General features: G+C 47.1%; 1 protein-coding gene across 2 annotated transcripts in view; it reads left to right on the top strand.

Moving 5' to 3' along the window:
* Positions 1 to 19,762, top strand: part of CHRNA4 (cholinergic receptor nicotinic alpha 4 subunit) — an 81,166-nt gene that overhangs the window by 6,527 nt on the left and 54,877 nt on the right. For both annotated transcript variants that reach the window (XM_083618674.1, XM_083618673.1), the window contains exon 2: positions 1,495 to 1,646. In XM_083618674.1, the coding sequence (XP_083474800.1) occupies positions 1,495 to 1,646 (152 nt within the window). The remainder of the gene's footprint in view (positions 1 to 1,494; positions 1,647 to 19,762) is intronic.

Genomic DNA, 19,762 nt, shown 5'->3' with positions numbered 1-19,762 from the left:
CGGATAAACATGTCATCTTTTGGGAGGTATATGACTGGGGGTTCATCCACTCTACCCCATATCCAGCCCTAGAGCAATTTGGAGGTGGAACTAATTAGGGTTTTAAAAAACCCAAATTAAACATAACGAGTAGAGGGGGAGGAAGGAGGAGGCCCCCTCTGCATCTCCTTCCTCCTCTCCAGACCAAGAACAGGAGGGTTCAGTTCTGTGGGGTGCTGATCATTCGTAACTGCGTTCCCTACAGGGAGGCCCCTCGTGAAGGATCAGCAGCCTTTTTGTGTAGTGCCGATCCTTTGTGAGCACCTTCCCTGCAGGAGAGGTGCCTTGGGAAGCAGCGGCACCCAGCACCCCACAAGGTAGAATCCTCCAATTATCAGCTGCTATGGGGAGGATTCTATCCTGTGTGGTGCTGCTTCTGGGAGCAGGGCATTGGGAGGACAGGTCAGGCCAGAAAGTCCACACTCAAGTCCAAGCTCATGGCCGAGTTGAGTTTCTCAGCCCTGCATAAAAGACCAGCAAGCAGTAGCAAGAGGGTGGGGCAGCTGCCATTCTCACCTTGCCCCTCCCAGGGTTGCTGTGAGCCTAATAAGGTCTGTATATCTCACTGAGCTCCAGGGCAGAAGAGCATGCACAAAGTAGTTTAGAGAAACCTATGCTTTCCCTTATTCATTTTATAACTTTAGGTACACATGTTTGTTTTGTTTTGTTTTGTCCCCCCCCCCTTTAAATACTTTATTGAAATTCATAGGTAACATACACAACATACCAAGATGAAAACAATCGTGTACTAATAATCTTACATAAAGGTAAAGTTAAAGTGACCCCTGACCGTGAGGTCTAGTCGTGGACGACTCTGGGGTTGCGGTGCTCATCTTGCTTTATGGCTGAGGGAGCCAGTGTACAGCTTCCAGTCACGTGGCCAGCATGACTAAGCCGCTTCTGGCAAACCAGAGCAGTGCACAGAAATGTCGTTTACCTTCCCGCCAGAGTGGTACCTATTTATCTACTTGCACTTTGACGTGCTTTCGAACTGCTAGGTTGGCAGGAGCAGGGACCGAGCAACAGGAGCTCACCCCATCGCGGGGATTCAAACCGCCGACCTTCTGATCAGCAAGCCCTAGGTTCTGTGGTTTAACCCACAGCGCCACCCGCACCCCTATAATCTTACATATGTTTACATAAATTAAATTTAAATTAAGTTTATGCAATCTATTTTTTCCTATCTTTTTACTAACATAGAATAGACTTCCTATCCTTTCCCGATGCATTCATAGGTGATGAATGTACTTATCATTACCTTTCTGTATTTTCTAATACTTTCTAACAACAATTCGTACCTTTTTGCTTGTTTCTTAACGGTTCGTTTAGACATGGGTCATTCAAACGCTGCCATAGATATTGTACCGCTGTTATTATTCTGTAAATATCTCTCATACTTATCCCATTTTTTAACAAATGATTTAGGTACACACACATCTTCTCCTCTCTCCGCAGCGTTCAGCCACGTCGAAACTCGAGCCCACGCAGAGGAGCGCCTCCTGAAGAAACTCTTCTCTGGGTACAACAAGTGGTCCCGGCCGGTGGCCAATATTTCGGACGTGGTCATTGTGCGCTTTGGACTGTCCATTGCACAGCTTATAGATGTCGTAAGTACAACCGGGAAGCGGCTGTGTGTGCATGCACAATCTGGAAGCTGCTTTGGCAGTTAAGTGAGGTATTAATTAACTAATGGATTAATAATGTGTGGGTGGAGGGGGATGTGGAACAAACGATTGCTTGGGGTCTCCCCAATGTGAATTTGCATTTGGACTGCTCTGCCCTTCCAAATTTCCATGCGGCCAGTGGCATAGCGTGGGGCGACTGGGGGGGTCATGGCCCTGGGTGCAAAATTCTGAGGGGGGTGCAATCAGGTGCCCCACCCAGTGCCATCTTTCACAGGGATCCCTGTCCCACCCTGGCAAAGGTGGCAGAGCAGCCTGGGCGTGCATGGAGGGAGGTGGGCAAGGGGCGACCCCAGCACTGCCCAGCCTGGCACTCCTCTACCAGGGTGCTGGAAGAATTCGCCTGCCAAGGGCAACATTGGCCGGCTGGGTTCCCCCCTGCGTGAGCAGGCAGGTGGTGCAGCAGGGCCCTGCTTGGTTCAGGTGGGAGGTGCTCCTGTGGCAACTTGCTTGCCCCGGGCATCAGAAACCCACGCTATGCCACTGCTATTGGCTCCCTGCAAATCCAGAGCATTCAAACGGAGAGTGTTAAAAAGTGAATCAGTGTGGTACAGTGGTTTGATTCTGGAGACTCAGATGCAAATCCTTACTCATCCATTAAACTCTCTGAGTAAGTGGCCGATGATTGATGAGAGGAGAAAATTGAGTAGGTGCGGGGACATGTTGAGGACCCTGTTATCCGTAACAAATGGACAGGACATACTTTGTCCTTTTTAAAGTACTGAGAAAACCTCCAGCCCTAACAGCTGCAACACAGCAGTTTCCTACAAATTCCCTTCCTATTGTAGTAGCCTGGAGAATATGTAACTAGGCACAGCTGGTCTTCTTTTAACACAGGCTATTATCTCCTCTGCTAGTCCTTAACACATTTTCTATGTAAGGAATTAGTTTTGATTTATTATCGAGACCTAAAATGACAGAGTCTGTGTCTGAATTCAACGTGGACGACAGATGTCGGAGTCTGAATCCCGCCCCCGGTCGTGGCCTTATTGGGTGCCAATCAACCAATCTCACTATGCAACAGGGACAGTAGCTCAGTAGTAGAACATCTATTTATCCGTAATATTTCTTACCCACTTTTCGCCACAAGATTCTGGGGGTTGGGGTTACAACATTATAATCAAATAGTTCTAAAAGCAAGTTTGAAAGTTGTGATTATGGGGGCGGGGGGAAGCCTAGTAAAACCATTGCAACCAAAACAGAACAGCATGAATTCGACCAATCTGTTTTGCACGCAGAAGATTCTGGGTTCTTTCTGTGTCATCTCCGATTAGCAGGTGATCTCATGAGCCCCATGGAGATGTCATGGGTGGGTATGGGATTTATGTTGGAGGGGGGCAGGACTGAGCTACCTAAAATGCGATTGGTCGGTTTGTGGAAGCCACGCCTATCGCTCAGCCGGATTGCCAGTTGCGCTGCTAGAATGCGACACAACATCATCCAAGTGACCTCAGTGAGCATTTCAATTTCAAATATTCAGATTATTTCGACTTTTAGTTGAGTAATTTGTTTACTTGATTCAGGCAGAGCAGTTGCCCCCTGCCCCTCTAACTTCGCCCAGTCAGATCCCAAGGAGAAGTAGGAGGAGATCGGGGAGAAGGTCCTAGTGGGATGATAGAGGTGAAATCAGGAAATGTATGAGCTGGAGGAGGGGGCCAGTGTTTCAGGGAGTCAGGAGGTGGATCCCGGGGGGGGTCCGAGTAGGTTGACAGAGGACAGGGGTTGCCTCTGTGTTATTGGACACCTCCTAAATTGGAGCCACCAATGTTTTCTCCTGCTATGAGGGTGCCTCCTCCTTCTGTGGAGGCGCTGATAGTAAGCCAGATTCTGAATCAGTGCTGACTCCATCTCCATCTCCAAAAACATGTAGACAACAGCATGGAGGTGAACAAGGCCCAACAAACTTGCAGGAGTTCTAGCTTGCTTTCCCAGTCCTTGGATGCTTGTCATTGGCTGTGCTTTGTCTTGTTCCCGCCCTGCTCTTCAGAAGGAAGTAATAGGGTGTGTGTCACTCGTCGGATCAAGATCTCAGCTCAGACTTAGCCCCGTAATTCACCTGCAGTGCCTTCAGCCCTTGCCTTGCCCAGGTGCTGCTCTGATGGATGCATCAAAGACTCTGGCAAAAACTGAAACTCGAACTCGAGTTCTTCATCTGGCAACAGGGGACAAGACAGGGGATGGGAATGACCTTTCCCTGCCTGGGATCCCAAAGAGCTGTTGGTAGAGTAGAAAAATTATGGGATGGAAACAGTGGCGGCAGCTCTGGCTTTGTCTACCATTGGGCTCCCTGCTTTCTGCCCCAGCAGTCTCAATAGGCACCACCACCATGGGTAGGCAAACTAAGGCCCAGGGGGCCGGATCCAGCCCAATCGCCTTCTAAATCCAGCCCGTGGATGGTCTGGGAATCAGCGTGTTTTTACATGAGTAGAATGTGTGCTTTTATTTAAAATGCATCTCTGGGTTATTTGTGGGGCATTGGAATTTGTTCATTTTCCCTCCCAAATATATTCCGGCCCCCCACAAGGTCTGAGAGACAGTGGACCGGCCCCCTGCTGAAAAAGTTTGCTGACCCCTGGGTTAGAAGGACAAATAGTTTGACCCGCAATAAGGTAGCTTCCTATGAACAACGATCATAGGCTTGCTGTCAACTGGTTGCAAAGACTACATTGGGCTCTATTCCTCCTCTCCCCCAAAAAAGAGTGCAGTTGAAATTATGAATGATCCAATGCATTGCTTTGAGCAAACTTAGCTTTAATAAGATTTGCATAATGGATTTGATTTGAGCTATTTACTGATAGACCCCGACCAAAGCAGGCTTCCTCATGAGAGTTGCTGAGTATAGGGAAGCAGGCCAAGGCGATGGCAGAGATGATTTGGTGTCGCAGGAGCTGAGCTTTATTGACATTGCCTTTCTGATGGCACACAAGGGGAGATGCCTTGAGACAGTTAATGAGTTCATCGGAGAGGATTGTTCATTTGCTCTTTGCACCAAACTGCTCTGTCATATATTATGTATAGGATGTTGAGTAACTTGGGAGTTAATTGGAAATGGACTCAAAGGTGGGGTGGATGGTGGAGGGGGAGTGACCTTGCTGTTCTCTTAAAAGCCAGAGGCAACCAGTGTCCGTAAACTGTGATCATTAGCAAATGCACAGCTAAACACCCTCAAGGAAGCTGGTTTAAATGGGCTTGTATGTGAGACGTCCCACACTGCTTTTTAGAGCTGCACAGCAAATATCACTTCTAGTAGTTTGGTATGGGAACTGTATTTGAGCTGCATATCTCGGGGCTGGAGATGGGGTGGAACATGATGTGGCTGAATGCTCTTCCATACAAAAAACCCCCAAACCCCTCTACCTAGAAACTTGCCATCTTAGGGAGAGAGTTTGGCTTAATCCATACTACTGTATGGAAAGACCTTTAATATACAGTGGTACCTTGGTTCTCAAACGCCTTGGTACTCAAACAACTTGGAACCCAAACACTGCAAACCCGGAAGTAAGTGTTCCGGTTTGCGAACTTTTTTAAGAAGCTGAATGTGCTCCATTTTGAGTGTTATGCTTCCGATCTGAGTGTTACACACTTCCATTTTGAGTGTTGTTGAGTGCTGAGGTCTGTCTGTTTTTGCTATTTATTTTGTGTTGTTGTTGCGGCTATCTTTTTTGTGACTGTGTGGAACCCAGTTCAGTTACTGACTGATTGATTGTGTGACTGCAGTACAGTGGTACCTCGGGTTAAGAACTTAATTCGTTCCGGAGGTCCCTTCTTAACCCGAAACTGTTCTTAACCTGAGACACCACTTTAGCTGATGGGGCCTCCCACTACCGCCCCGCCGCTGCCGCACAATTTTTGTTCTCATTCTGAAGCAAAGTTCTTAATCTGAGGTACTATTTCTGGGTTAGCAGAGTCTGTAACCTGAAGCGTCTGTAACCTGAGGTACCACTGTACATTGTTTATTGCTTTCATTTTATGGATCAATGGCCTCGTTAGATAGTAAAATTCATGCTAAATTGCTGTTTTAGGGGTTGTTTTTAGAAGTCTGGACCAGATTAATCCGTTTTGCATTACTCTGTATGGGAAAGTGCATCTTGGTTTTGGAATGCTTTGGTTTTGGAACGGACTTCCGGAACGGATTACGCTTGAGAACCAAGGTACCACTGTATAGGTGCATTCCATCACAAGAGCCTTTACTTCCAATGTGTGGTCTAGCTGAGATTGGAGGACTAGTCTGTAGCCCACACAGCTGGAATACCCCCCCCCCCCGCTTTAACCTCAGTGACTGATGGTTGTAGAAGGATGGCTGGCATTTTATGTAATGTTGCCTTACACTCAGATATTCCCAGGCAAAGGCGGGAATGATAAAGGCAAATTTATGTACCTTCGCATCAATTTGTCCTATGATTATAATGACCTTTATATATGTGCAAGGGATGATTCATCGCTCGACGGGCAGACTTTTCAGATAATAGCTTCAGAACAACCTTTTTAAAGGAAGTGCACCTTGCCAACAGCCACGACTGCAGCCATGCAGAAGCTTTCCTTCCCCCAGCTGAAGCACGGCTGCTCTGTAGTAGCTCAACCCCACGCTGCGTAATTGTAGGGTGTGTCTTCTTGCATGAGCTCGTTCCTTGGGATCTATACAGGAAGGAGGAGAGATGGGCGTTTCACCTCTATGCTGAAGAGTGGATTAGATAGTCCTCCTAAATATATCCTCATCAGACTTGGGGAGCAATCCAACACATAAGGCACACTAGCCCAGCATTTGTGTATGCAGTGACCGGGCCATTTTCACATTTACAGCTCTGCCACACATGCTACAAGTGTGCAGCTCAACTACTTAAGTATACAAATTGTACCTTCGTTGAATGAAACATGTGAACACCACTGTGATCTGCCACAAAGCCACTTCCGACATCAGGAGGAGGTGGTATTGCGGGCTTCACGCCCCCAACACGCGTGCGGACACTGGCTTCCAGCCCCTGCGCGGTCAGGGGAATCCTCGGGCTGTGTCATCCCCTGAGCCAGCCAATCGGCTGGCTCAGGGTGTGTGGCTTGCCTCATTTAAGGCAAGCACGGCCCTGGGATCTCCCTCTTTGGTCTGCACAGCTGCTCCAGTTTCCCACCCGCCCGCCCTTTAAGGTTCCCCTTTTGACCTTGCTATGGACCTCGGCTGGTCGCCGTTAAGGGGCCTGGTAGGAATTTTTTCCACTTGGCAAATTGGCACCAGCCATTTGGTGTTTCGCCTACCTCGTAGCAAATCGTCACAACTCATTCGGTCTTGGCAGTTAGGCATTGGTAAGGGTATTGTTATGTAGATGCGTTGGGGGGGGAGGAGCGCCATCACCTCCCCCAAATATTGAAGGGTAGTCTGGTAAAGGATTCGGGGGGGCGTGGCCTCGTTCGAAGCCTATGGAGGTCAGGGCCTGAAGCGTGCCCACGAGTGGTGACCCCGGGGGAGTCCCTACTTGATGTGCATCAGCAGGGCTTCCCCTGCTGGTGTTAACCCTTCCCGGTCTTCATGCAAACAGGCTGAAGGCGGATAGTCGGATAGGATCAATGCCTCTTACCTGTAACCAATAAAGTTGTGGCCAATTTTAGCCAATTTCTACTGGGGGGAGGCGGGAACTCGCCATGCAATGCTATCATGTCGCATATTTTCCCTGGATCTCTAGTGGTGGCAGTGATTGAGAATGGGATAAGGAAGTACCTGATGCAGCGATGTCACTAGTGAGAGTGTTGGGATTTACATACTTGGCAGTTGTTTCTGCTGATGGTGAGTCTGAATGTACTGAAATGCTGTCCAAACTAAGAACCACTTCCAAAGCAAACTAACAGCGGCAGGTAACTGCAGGCTACCTGAAAACAAATTTCATATAAATCTTCTGTTTAGATTTATGCCCTGGTTCCCGCTGGTGAAAAACTCCAATTGGAAGATATTTTATGTGAAAAGCTCAACTCAGTGCTGTGCACCAGGCATTAGACATGGCTAAGCAAACAAAGAAGTTGAATCAAAATAAGCAGTTGACATGCTTACTGGTTTTATTGAGAGCCAGTGTGATATAATGGTTAGAGTATTGGAATTCTTCTTCTTCTTTCTTCTTTGGTGATCACTTGTAGCCGAGTAAGATTGTTTTCCATGTGTGTGGTCTTGACGGTGTGTCTGTAAATGACTGTGGAGGCCAATTCTGGATCCACACATCCTTCCACAGTGGTAACATAGATTTCTGTGTGGGAGTTGATCATGGTGAGAATTTGCCAAATGTGCCTTTCTCTAGTGGTTAGAGTACAGTGGTATCTTGGTTCTCAAACTTAATCCATTCCAAAACCAAAGCGTTCCAAAACCAAGGCGTGCGTTCCCATAGAAAGTTATGCAAAATGGATTAATCCGTTCCAGACTTTTAAAAACAACCCCTAAAACAGCAATTTAACATAAATTTTACTATCCAACGAGACCATTGATCCATAAAATGAAAGCAATAATGTACTGCAGTCACACAATCAATCAATGTACTGCAGTCACAAAAACAAAAAAGAGCTACAAAAATGTAAAATAAATAGCAAAAAACAGACAGACCTCAGTGTAACACCCAAAAGCGAAGTGTGACACTCAGATCAGAAGCATAACACGCAAAACGGAGCACGTTCGGCTTCCAAAAATGTTCGCAAAACAGAGCACTTACTTCCGGGTTTGCAGTGTTTGGGTTCCAAGTTGTTTGAGTACCAAGGCGTTTGAGAACCAAGGTACCACTGTATTGGAATAGGACTTGGGAGACCAGGGTTTGAAACAATACTCGGTCATGAGGGTCAATGGGTGACCTTTGGCCAGTCATGGACTCTCAGCTTCACAGGGTTCTTGTGGGGATTAACTGAGGAAAGGGTCAATCACCTTGAGATCATTGGAGGGGGGAAAGGTAGGACATAAATGATGCAAGCTAACAAACAAATAAAGTAGTATGACAAGTGGGTTGCATCTTTGGACTGGGTACGCCGATGGGAACGCCTTCTGCTCACACCAGCGCTGATGTCTCTACAGAGGCAGTGCCAACTTGGCTCTAGTCTTGTCACCAAGCATCTCTTCTGTATGTGGTGGCTCACCAGCAGAAGGTGGAGTTTTGCCAGTAGAAGCAGGTGAACAAGGAGGGCTCAACCAAGTGGGAGCACAGCAGGGGTTTCGGATGGGGCTGTCATGGGTCAATCTTCCCAGGATCAGAATCTCCGCCTGCCATGTCCTTCCCAGACAAGTCTGGTACCCCATGGGGCCCAAATGTGGTCCATCCCAGCCTGCTGGGTCCCTCCCTGGGGTCAACAACCTCTAACTCCTTGACCTCCTCCCACCCTTCACCCTGGTCTGACCAGCCTCTACAAGACATTTCTGTCAGAACCTCTGTTCCTTGGCTGGAAAGTGGGGTATGGATTTTAGAGCTAAAACAAGACACTGGCAAGGAATTTCATTGATGCACCTCCTCTGGGTACTCATCACACAGCCTTGGAGATCTGCTCTTTCCATAGCTGTCAACTTTTCCCTGTGCTGGTCCCGTGGGTTACCCGAGAGGCGAGGTCCAAGTCCGGTCCATGGTCAAAGATGCAATGTGGAGGCAGTCCGTAGTAGCTGAAGCTGGGTGCAGGGCAGGGAGTCGGGTGAAGTCAGGAACAGGCTTGCAAGCAGGGAGCCAGGGCAGGTCAGGAGCTCAGGCAGGAAAGCAGGACAGGGTTCAGGCAGGAACTGGAAACCAACAATATTGCTCCCGCAACTTGGGACTGGGGCTGGCCGGCTTTTATCTGCCCCGAGGCATAGGGCGGCCCCGATCCTCTGGTGACTCGCCTCTCCTGGCCTGGAGGTGAGCACTCCTCCTGTGGGAACTTAGTTCCCTCCGCCTCTCTGCCCTGAGCCTCTGCAGCTCAGGAGAGGCTGGAGGGTTACCGGACCCAGAGGCAACCTCAGCTTCCCCTGATGGGGCTGAGAGTGGAGCACCTGCAGGCAATGGGTCCTCCATCACCTCAGGAGCCAGAGCAGACTCAGCTGATGCTTGCACCTGAGGATCCAGCACAGGTGAAGACCCTTCAGACTCAGGCCCCAGCCCCGGCTCAGCTGGTTCTGGAGGCGGGGAATCCTGTGCAGGCTGGGATCCCTTAGGTTCAGCCTCTGAGTCTGAATCCCATGCCATCACATTCCCTTTTTTAAAGGGAAATACCCTTATTCCGAATAGGATTCCTTGCAAGAAAAGGGAAAAGTTGTCAGCTATGTCTTTCTTGCTACAAGCTGGGTGTGCCATCCTAGAGTCACCCATGTGTTCTGCTTCACAGAAAATGGTGCAATTCACAGGGGCTCTCTATTTGAAGGGAAACTTGGTCCATAAAAATAAAGAGGGAGGGCAGGAGGCTCATCAACACTTATCACCTGGAAAGTAGACTGAGCAGCAACCTTAGTCACCTGCTCACAGTCTTCCCTACTATGGTGAGATGTGCCATCTTTTGATGCAAATTGTACCAACCATTTCAGAATATTCTTTTAAATGTGCTTTTGGTTTTTTTTAATTTGCATCCCTTTGCTGTTTTTCACCCTGTGCTCCTTTGTGAGAAAGGGCAGGAAAGACATTTAATAAACCGTCATCATCTTACAGCCGAGTCTGAATTTTGAGGGAAATGCCCATCTCCCATTTCCTCATGTCTGGGAAATCACAGTGGAAAGTCCAGACCCATCTGCGGTTTCCAGAGTTTAAGCTGCTGCTGAATAATTCAGCGGGTTGCATGGTGGTGGTACATTAACCAAGATAGACTTTCCTAAATTATGGAGAAGGGCCTCGATCGATACATATGCTTTGAAGTGCTGTCCCAGCTTAACCTCCCAAGAAGGGGGGGAAATGCAAATATATATTAGACATGCAGAGTGCATACGTTGGAGGGTTCTGCAAACAGGCTGAACCAAAGAATGATCTTGGGTGGAGATTGTGGAGGGCAGTGATCACACCTCCTTCTCCTCTCCCTGGGGATGGGGCAGAAATTCAGTTCAATTCTGCAAGTTGTTAAGAGACCTCTATTTGCCTCACAGAGCTAATTCCCAGAGTTTCCTGGAAAGCTGATTTAACTGTTAAACCACTCTGGAAATTGTAGCTCTGTGGGTGGAACAGGGGTCTCCTAGCAACTCTCAACCCCCTTAACAAACTATACTTGTCAAAGTTCATTGGAGGAAGCCATGACTGCTTAAATATTATAGTGGAACGTGGCCTTAATTTTTGGGGTTTTTTTGCATAATCCTCATTGCAGCTGGGTTGGGGGACTGAGGCTGACAGACAAGAATCCTGTGCAGATGGTCGATCAAATTTCAATGCTTGGCAGATCAGGATCCTCCAAGCTAAGCCCACTTATAAGCCCCGTTCACAAGGTTCAGCCTACGTAAGTTCAGACCCCTACACAAAGACCCCTACATGACAGAGCCTGCATGAGGGGAATGGGGTAAACCAGCAAGATCTAGATTTCAAATCAGCTGCCAGCAGAGGGCTGGTAACTTGCATAAGGCAGAGGCAGGATTTGAACCAGGGTCTTCCAGCAGTCTCTAAGGCTCCTATTGCTCTCCTGGGATAGCTTAGTGGGTAGAGCAGGAGACTATTAATCTCAGGGTCGTGGGCTTGGGCCCCACATCGGGTGAAACATTCCTGGTTTGCAGAAGGTTGGACTAGATGAGACTTGTGGTCCCTTCCAACTCTACAATTCTATGATTCTATATATAATAATAATGATTTATTATTTATACCCCGCCCATCTGGCTGGGTTTCCCCAGCCACTCTGGGCGGCTTCCAACTGAATATTAAAAACAATACAGCGTCAGACATTAAAAACTCCCCTAAATTCAGTTGTCTTTGAAAAGTAAAATAGTTGTTTATTGCCTTGACATCTGGTGGGATGGCGTTCCACAGGGCGGGCGCCACTACCAAGAAGGCCCTATGCCTGGTTCCCTGTAGCCTCACTTCTGGCAGTGAGGGAACCGCCCGAAGGCCCTCAGCGCTGGACCTCAGTGTCCGGGCTGGATGATGGGTGTGGAGACGCTCTTTCAGGTATACTGGACCAAGGCCATTTAGGGCTTTAAAGGTCAGCACCAACACTTTGAATTGTGCTCGGAAACGTACTGGGAGCCAATGATTCACCACACATATCTACACACCTACTTGGCTGCAGGTCCCATTGAACTGAGTGGGTGGAGGTATGGAGGATTATATTGCAAGCCACTGTTCTACAGCAACTCTTAACACTGTGCTGAATTTCACAGGAAATTGAATGCATCATGTTTCAGTCCTCCACTACCACCAAGTTCTAGCTAGAAAGGTTGTTCTTTTCTCTCATCTCCCCCCCATCCCCACCCTGTCTTGCTATGTGTTTCACATGCTAACCATGTAGAAATGTAATTTGTGAGCCATTGACATTCCAAAGAGCACTCCGGCTCACAATAAGAAATCACTCTGGATGAACTAATTTAATTGTTTTAGTAAATTGCCTTGGACATACAGCAAATGCTGGGCTTGAAAAAAATAATAACGAATCAATAAACTGCAGAAGTGGCAATGTCTGTGATCAGAGATAATGGCCCTGATTCAGCTAAAGTTCAGCACGACTACACCCCTTAGAAAGCAAGTTAGGCCTTATCTGCATTAGTTAGGCCACCTCATGAGAAGAGAAGACTCCCTGGAAAAGACCCTGATGTTGGGAAAGATGGAGGGCACAAGGAGAAGGGGACGACAGAGGACGAGATGGTTGGACAGTGTTCTCGAAGCTACCAGCATGAGTTTGACCAAACTGTGGGAGGCAGTGGAAGACAGGAGTGCCTGGCGTGCTCTGGTCCAGGGGGTCACGAAGAGTCGGACAACAACAACAACTTGGAGCCATACTAGTCAAAGACCTTCATCACTCTGTTCACAGATCTCTTTTGCAACCCATCGTTCGGCTCTGGCTTAGAGGCATTTTGGGCTGTTTGAAATAGTGCTGGGATTAGCCCTCATTCTAAATCCTTGTTTGATCCAAGCATATTAGAACACTTCTGGCTGTGTTTGGATGTTAGGGATCACAGCAGTGGTTGTTTGACACAGCGGTAGCCAGCAAAGGACAGAGGGGTGCCCTTAGCTGAGAAAGTGCCAGCCTTTAGCAGTCTGAATTAATTCGGTTCTCAAGTTAATGGGGGAGCAGCCTAGTTTTGAACGAGTTGTTTGTACATGACCTCCTTTGCAGGTTGGCTGGAAAAAGAGGAGAGAAAATATAAAATATTCGTTGCTCATGCAGGCCTTTAAAGTGAAATTACCCCAAGGTAGATTTGCTGTGCAGCTTTTTCCCCTGGGATCAAAAGGGCACTGGGGGCTCACACTCCCCACATCAACACTGGGAGAGGGGAATAAATTAAGTCCACTCTCAGTTAAAGGCATATCTGTATAATTTGCACTTTCTGAAACAGTGTTCAAACTGAAACACTGCGAAGTTTCAAAATTCGCATTTCTCAGAATTGTCAAGACAAGCAATTGTGTGTGTAAGAATGCTTATGCAAATGAAAATAATATACAAAAATGCATTACGATAAGAAAAACTGCATACAAGAATGTGTCTATTACGAGAAATTTGCACTAAAAAGGCTGCTAAATTCTCATGAGCACTTGCTTGGTTTTGAACAATCTGGAAGCTGATGTGGAAATATGAAGACGTGAATTCAAGAGTGGGAGAATGAGAAAGTACAAGAAGCTGAAATTGACAGGTTTCCCCACCCCCTACGAGGCAAATACTGCAAGCCCCATATGCTTCTCCAGCTTGGAGAAAATGTGAGCCATAAAAAAGAGAGAATCATTTCCAACCTTGCCCGTTTCTCCTGGGCAATCACTTTCCCCCGCCTTTGAATTACACTTTCCCAGTGGGCGGTTTAAGCACCTGTCTGGCAAGTGGTGGAAATCAGAAACAAAGGGAAGGAAGAGAGATTGAAAGAATCATAGAATCATAGAATCATAGAGTTGGAAGAGACCACAAGGGCCATCGAGTCCAACCCCCTGCCAAGCAGGAAACACCATCAGAGTACTCCTGGCATATGGTTGTCAAGCCTCTGCTTAAAGACCTCCAAAGAAGGAGACTCCACCACACTCCTTGGCAGCAAATTCCACTGTCGAACAGCTCTTACTGTCAGGAAGTTCTTCCTAATGTTTAGGTGGAATCTTCTTTCTTGTAGTTTGGATCCATTGCTCCGTGTCCGCTTCTCTGGAGCAGCAGAAAACAACCTTTCTCCCTCCTCTATGGGACATCCTTTTATATATTTGAACATGGCTATCATATCACCCCTTAACCTCCTCTTCTCCAGGCTAAACATGCCCAGCTCCCTTAGCCGTTCCTCATAAGGCATCGTTTCCAGGCCTTTGACCATTTTGGTTGCCCTCCTCTGGACACGTTCCAGTTTGTCAGTGTCCTTCTTGAACTGTGGTGCCCAGAACTGGACACAGTACTCCAGGTGAGGTCTGACCAGAGCAGAATACAGTGGCACTATTACTTCCCTTGATCTAGATGCTATACTCCTATTGATGCAGCCCAGAATTGCATTGGCTTTTTTAGCTGCCGCGTCACACTGTTGGCTCATGTCAAGTTTGTGGTCAACCAAGACTCCTAGATCCTTTTCACATGTAGTGCTCTCAAGCCAGGTGTCACCCATCTTGTATTTGTGCTCTCATTTTTTTTGCCCAAGTGCAATACTTTACATTTCTCCCTGTTAAAATTCATCTTGTTTGTTTTGGCCCAGTTCTCTAATCTGTCAAGGTCATTTTGAAGTGTGATCCTGTCCTCTGGGGTGTTAGCCACCCCTCCCAGTTTGGTGTCATCTGCAAATTTGATCAAGATGCCCTTGAGTCCATCATCCAAGTCGTTGATAAAGATGTTGAATAAAACCGGGCCCAAGACAGAACCCTGTGGCACCCCACTAGTCACTCTTCTCCAGGATGAGGGGGAACCATTGATGAGCACCCTTTGGGTTCGGTCAGTCAGCCAGTTACAAATCCACTGAGTGGTAGCATAGTCAAGACCGCATTTTACCAGCTTCTTTACAAGAATATCATGGGGCACCTTGAAAGAGGCGGATGACAGACCCCCCAAGTGTCCTTATTTTTCAGGGACAGTCCCAGATTTACAGAAGCCACCCCTGTTTCTGATTTGAGCCAGAAATGTTGTCCTTTTCCTTAAAAGGTAAAGGGACCCCTGACCATTAGGTCCAATCACGGACGACTCTGGGGTTGCAGCGCTCATCTCACTTTATTGGCCGAGGGAGCTGGCATACAGCTTCCAGGTCATGTGGCCAGCATAACTAAGCCGCTTCTGGTGAACCAGAGCAGCACACAGAAACGCCGTTTACCTTCCTGCCAGAGTGGTACCTATTTATTTACTTGCACTTGACGTACTTTTGAACTGCTAGGTTGGCAGGAGCAGGGACCGAGCAACGGGATCTCACCCCGTCGCAGGGATTCGAACAGCCAACCTTCTGATCGGCAAGCCCTAGGCTCTGTGGTTTTCCTTAGGATGTTCCTATTTTCATTGGAGAATTGTTGGAGGGTATGGAGTTATCTGACTTCTGAGCCATCTGAAGGCAGCCCTATATAGGGAAGTTATTTTTAAAATGTTTATTGTTTTATTATGTTTCTATATATGTTGAAAGCCACCCAGAGTGGCTGGGGCAACCCAGTCAGATGGACAGGGTATAAATAATAAAATTATTATTATTATTATTATTATTATTGAATAATACATCCCAATTTTCATCGGAGCAATGTTGGAGGGTATGGGATGAACGTAGCAGTCTCATTCTGAAGTGACTGGAGAACAGAGAGAGAGAGAGAGAACGAAAGGAAAATATGGAGACTGTGTGTGTACCCCCTTGCCCTTCAGTGTCTGTGATGAGAAGCAAGCATTTTTTAAAAAAAGAAGGTAGGGGTGATAATGGTTTCTCCCCAAGTGTTCAGCACATGCTTTTATCCAAGATTTGTCTGAGAGTCTGGAAGTGAAAATATTACTACTTAGAACCATTTCACACCATAGGTTTCCTCTGGGAGGGAAGTGTGATTCTGGCTAAACAAATAAGCAGCAGACATTATGTTTGTCTGTGGACTGCTGGTTTATGATCCTGGCTTTGGTCTGGCTGCAGAAATACACTTGCGTCCAGCAGGCATATAATAAAGGCTCGCAGCCATGTAGAGATGGGAGAGAAATCTGATTTAGTTCACGTTCAAAGGCAAACCTACCTAATTTGCAGTTTCTGAAACAATACGAGAAGTGAAACACAGCTGTCCTTTGAAAAATGGAAATTCCCTGACTTCTGCAGTGTAGTTCTCCAGTGAAGTAATGGGTACAAATAGACATATACTGAGGCAAAGTGTGCACAGTAATAGTGAAAATGACAGACCAAAATAATAGAATCATAGAATTGTAGAGTCTAAACTAAAGCACCCATGACAAATGCATTATAGTAGGGGAAATTGCTTTGCAAAAAAAAAAATGTGTGCCTTGGGCAAAACTGAACGTAAACCTGTGCACATCAGGAGAATTTTGCACTGAAATGCAGGTGAATTTTCACGTCGAACATTTATTTATTTATTTATTTAAAATCACACACTGATGTGGAAATGATTTAAGAACTGAACCTCAGATGGGAAAAGCAGAAACTGAAATGGACAAGAGTTGACCATCTGTATAGGTTTTATTAAGAAGGATGCCGTGGTATCTGAGTCTTAAAGAAGAAGAATCAGTGACCTCAGGAGATGACCCTCATTTCAGGGAAGTTTTGACTCGGGGAGAGAAGAACGGGGAAAGCTACAGAGAAAAGCTGCCATTAAGCACACAGGGTCTAAGAAGCAAGTGTTAGAAGCAGGAGTGGCATGTCACCTTTTGCCGCCTGAGGCAAAATGGGAAGGTGCCAGCCCCACAAAGCCTCACTTATCAGGGTCATGCAGCTGTGACGGCTTCCAGAGACATCTCTTTTTTTATATATAAATAATTTTTATTAATTTTCCAACATACATTTATAATATCCAATCTAAATTTATCACATATTTTCTCTTTTGGACTTCCTTCAGCCTCTCTAACAATCATCCATTATTCAATTTTTTAATTACACATTTCCTAATTTTTATATTGCATTTTATATACCTTCATCCTCTTATTTTTCTTCAACACAATATTCCTCAAACATTCACAGAGCTTCTTGAAATCCCACTTGCGTTGTTTGCTCATCACATATACATTTCAAATAATCTGAAAATTTTCCCCAATCTTCGATGAACTTTTGGTCACGTAGATATCTGATCTTCCCCGTTAGTTTATCTAATTCTGCATAGTCCATCAGTTCCAGAGACATCTCACCAGAAGCCACCACCACAGCTGCAGCTGCTACACAACCCTGGCAGTGGTGGTACCTCAGAGGTACCGTCCAGCAGGATTCTGCCGGCCGAGTTGAGCTGCTTCACTCCGCCTCATGGGCAGACTGGCCCTGGTCAGAAGGAAAAGGGTACAGAAAGAGAATTGATTTAGAACGTGCAACTGAAGATGAAAGGGGGAGACGACGTCACTATTCTTGGTTGTGGGGCTGCTTCACAGACATTTGTGCATTCAGCGAATGGGTTGTCATGAGTATAACCACACTGAGGGGGCTTTCTCACACCCTCAGAAAAGGTATTGCTTTTCAGAGCAGTGGGTGCACCCGTCAGTCATCCCGTGTCAAGCAAGGAAGCAGTTCTGTGCATGTGTGGTGAGAGTCAGTGTTAGCCGCTTTGAGACTCCTTCGGGTAGTGATAAAGCGGGATATCAAATCCAAACTCTTCTTCTTCTTCTTCTTCATGTGTGAACTATAGTGGTACCTCAGGTTAAGAATTTAATTCGTTCCAGAGGTCCGTTCTTAACCTGAATCTGTTCTTAACCTGAGGTACCACTTTAGCTAATAGGGCCTCCCGCTGCTGCCGCGCAATTTCTGTTCTCATCCTGAAGCAAAGTTCTTAACCCGAGGTACTATTTCTGGGTTAGCTGAGTCTGTAACCTGAAGCATCTGTAACCTGAAGCGTCTGTAACCCGAGGTACCACTGTACTGCATGGCAGTAAGGGTGATGTTAGATGCCCTCTGCAAAAGCATGGCTGGAGATGTCAGGTTAAGGGACAGCCAAGGTGCAGTCTGGAGCTCACAACTTGCCAGTTCATAGATCTCAGCTGCCGGGGCATATTTTGAATTGTTGATATCATCGCATTGTGGGACTAAAATGTTTTCATAGTATAAATCTGTCAAGATTAAAAAAATAAATAAATAGTGGAAGGCAGGGTGAATGAATACAGGCAGACCCTCCAAGTGTCCCTATTTTCCAGGGACAGTCCTGGGTTTACAAAAGCTGTCCCGGTTTCTGATTTGATCCCAGAATGTCCCGCTTTTCCTTAGGATGTCCCTCTTTCTCCGGAGAAATGTTTGGGGTGTGTGGTAAGGTAAAGGGACCCCTGACCATTAGGTCCAGTCGCAGACAACTCTGGGTCTCGTCTCGCTTTATTGGCCGAGGGAGCCAGCGTACAGCTTCCGGGTCATGTGGCCAGCATGACTAACCACTTCTGGTGAACCAGAGCAGCGCACGGAAATGCCTATTTATCTACTTGCACTTTGAGGTGCTTTCAACTGCTAGGTTGGCAGGAGCAGGGACCGAACAATGGGAGCTCACCCCATTGCTGGGATTTGACCTTCTGATCGGCAAGCCCTAGGCTCTGTGGTTTAACCCACAGCGCCACCCGTGTCCTGGGGTGTGTGGTAGAATGTCCCTATTTTCATTGTAAAAATGTTGGATGGCATGGAATTATGTTGGGGCAGCCCAGTCAGATGGGTGGGGTATAAATAAAATATTATCGTTGTCATTATCATTATTGAATAGGATACCCCTGTTTTTGTCGGAGAAATGTTGGAGGGTATTACAGGTGTAGTGGAAACTTCAACAATAGCACGTTGTTTGTCTGGGCTTATAACCTCAGCCTTGATGTTAAAATAGTATGCCCCTATTTTCCTCTATGGCAGGGGTCAGCAACCTAAGGCCCATGGACCCCAGCCACCCACTCAGGGAACCTTGCCACCCGCTCAGTCGGCTCCTATGCGTCGCGCTAAACTGGTGCGGAGCAGAGTGGGGAGCTCCTTCTGCGATGCTGGCCGGCTTCCCATTGGCTGCAGGAAGCTCCTGCAGCCAATGGGAAGCTGCGCACACCTCCTCCGCGCCGGAAGGAGCACCAGAATTAGCATTTGCACATGCGTGTGTGCGTGCACACACTCTGGCCCCCTGCAGAGTCTGCGGGACCGTGAACCAGCCCAAGCCACAAAAACTCTATGGCATGTTAAAGGGTATGTGTCGTTTGTTACAATGGAAGCAAGTGGTTCAGCCTAAAAAGCCTCAGTGGATCCTGGAGATTTAAACTCCCATTAAACTATCCCATTGGGATAGCCTCTTGCTGTTCTGGCTTCTGGGATAGCCGTGCGAAGCCTCTTCCGGGCAGCGGGAGGAAGGCTCCCCCAAGAGCCACACTCCCTTTAAAGAGCGCACGGAGCGTGTGTGCGGCTCTTGGGGACTTTTCCCCGAGAGAGCACTGAGCAGAGCCTCCCGCCTGCACTCGCTCCATAAGACGCACACACATTTCCCCTTACTTTTTAGGAGGGGAAAAGCGCGTCTTATAGAGCGAAAAATACGGTAATCACCAGAGTCCAGCTGTCATAGTCCCCTATTTGAGAGTCCCCTCCAGCGCCTTGCATCTAAATTTATGATTGTCCCGTAAAAACTTGCATTCAGGAGCCACATAATATAGCCTGAGTACTAACTGCTGACCCTTGGGACTGGTTTCCTTGGACCTGTCAGCCCAATTTTCTCTCTTATTAATTCTAGACAAGGTTAGAGAGATAATTGCGTGCTCACCAACAGAGTTGTACCTCAAGGGGCATCATCAGATATACATTGGACATGGTGCTTAGCCCACAGTTTGAACTGGAGTTGAAATGAACTCACTGCCGACATCTCCTCTGCAAACCTTTGGGT

Source organism: Podarcis filfolensis, assembly GCF_964270895.1.
Source record: "Podarcis filfolensis genome assembly, chromosome: 6".
Lineage (NCBI taxonomy): Eukaryota > Metazoa > Chordata > Lepidosauria > Squamata > Lacertidae > Podarcis > Podarcis filfolensis.
The sequence above is the reverse complement of the archived record's forward strand: the minus strand, read 5'-3'. Positions and strand labels throughout refer to the sequence as shown.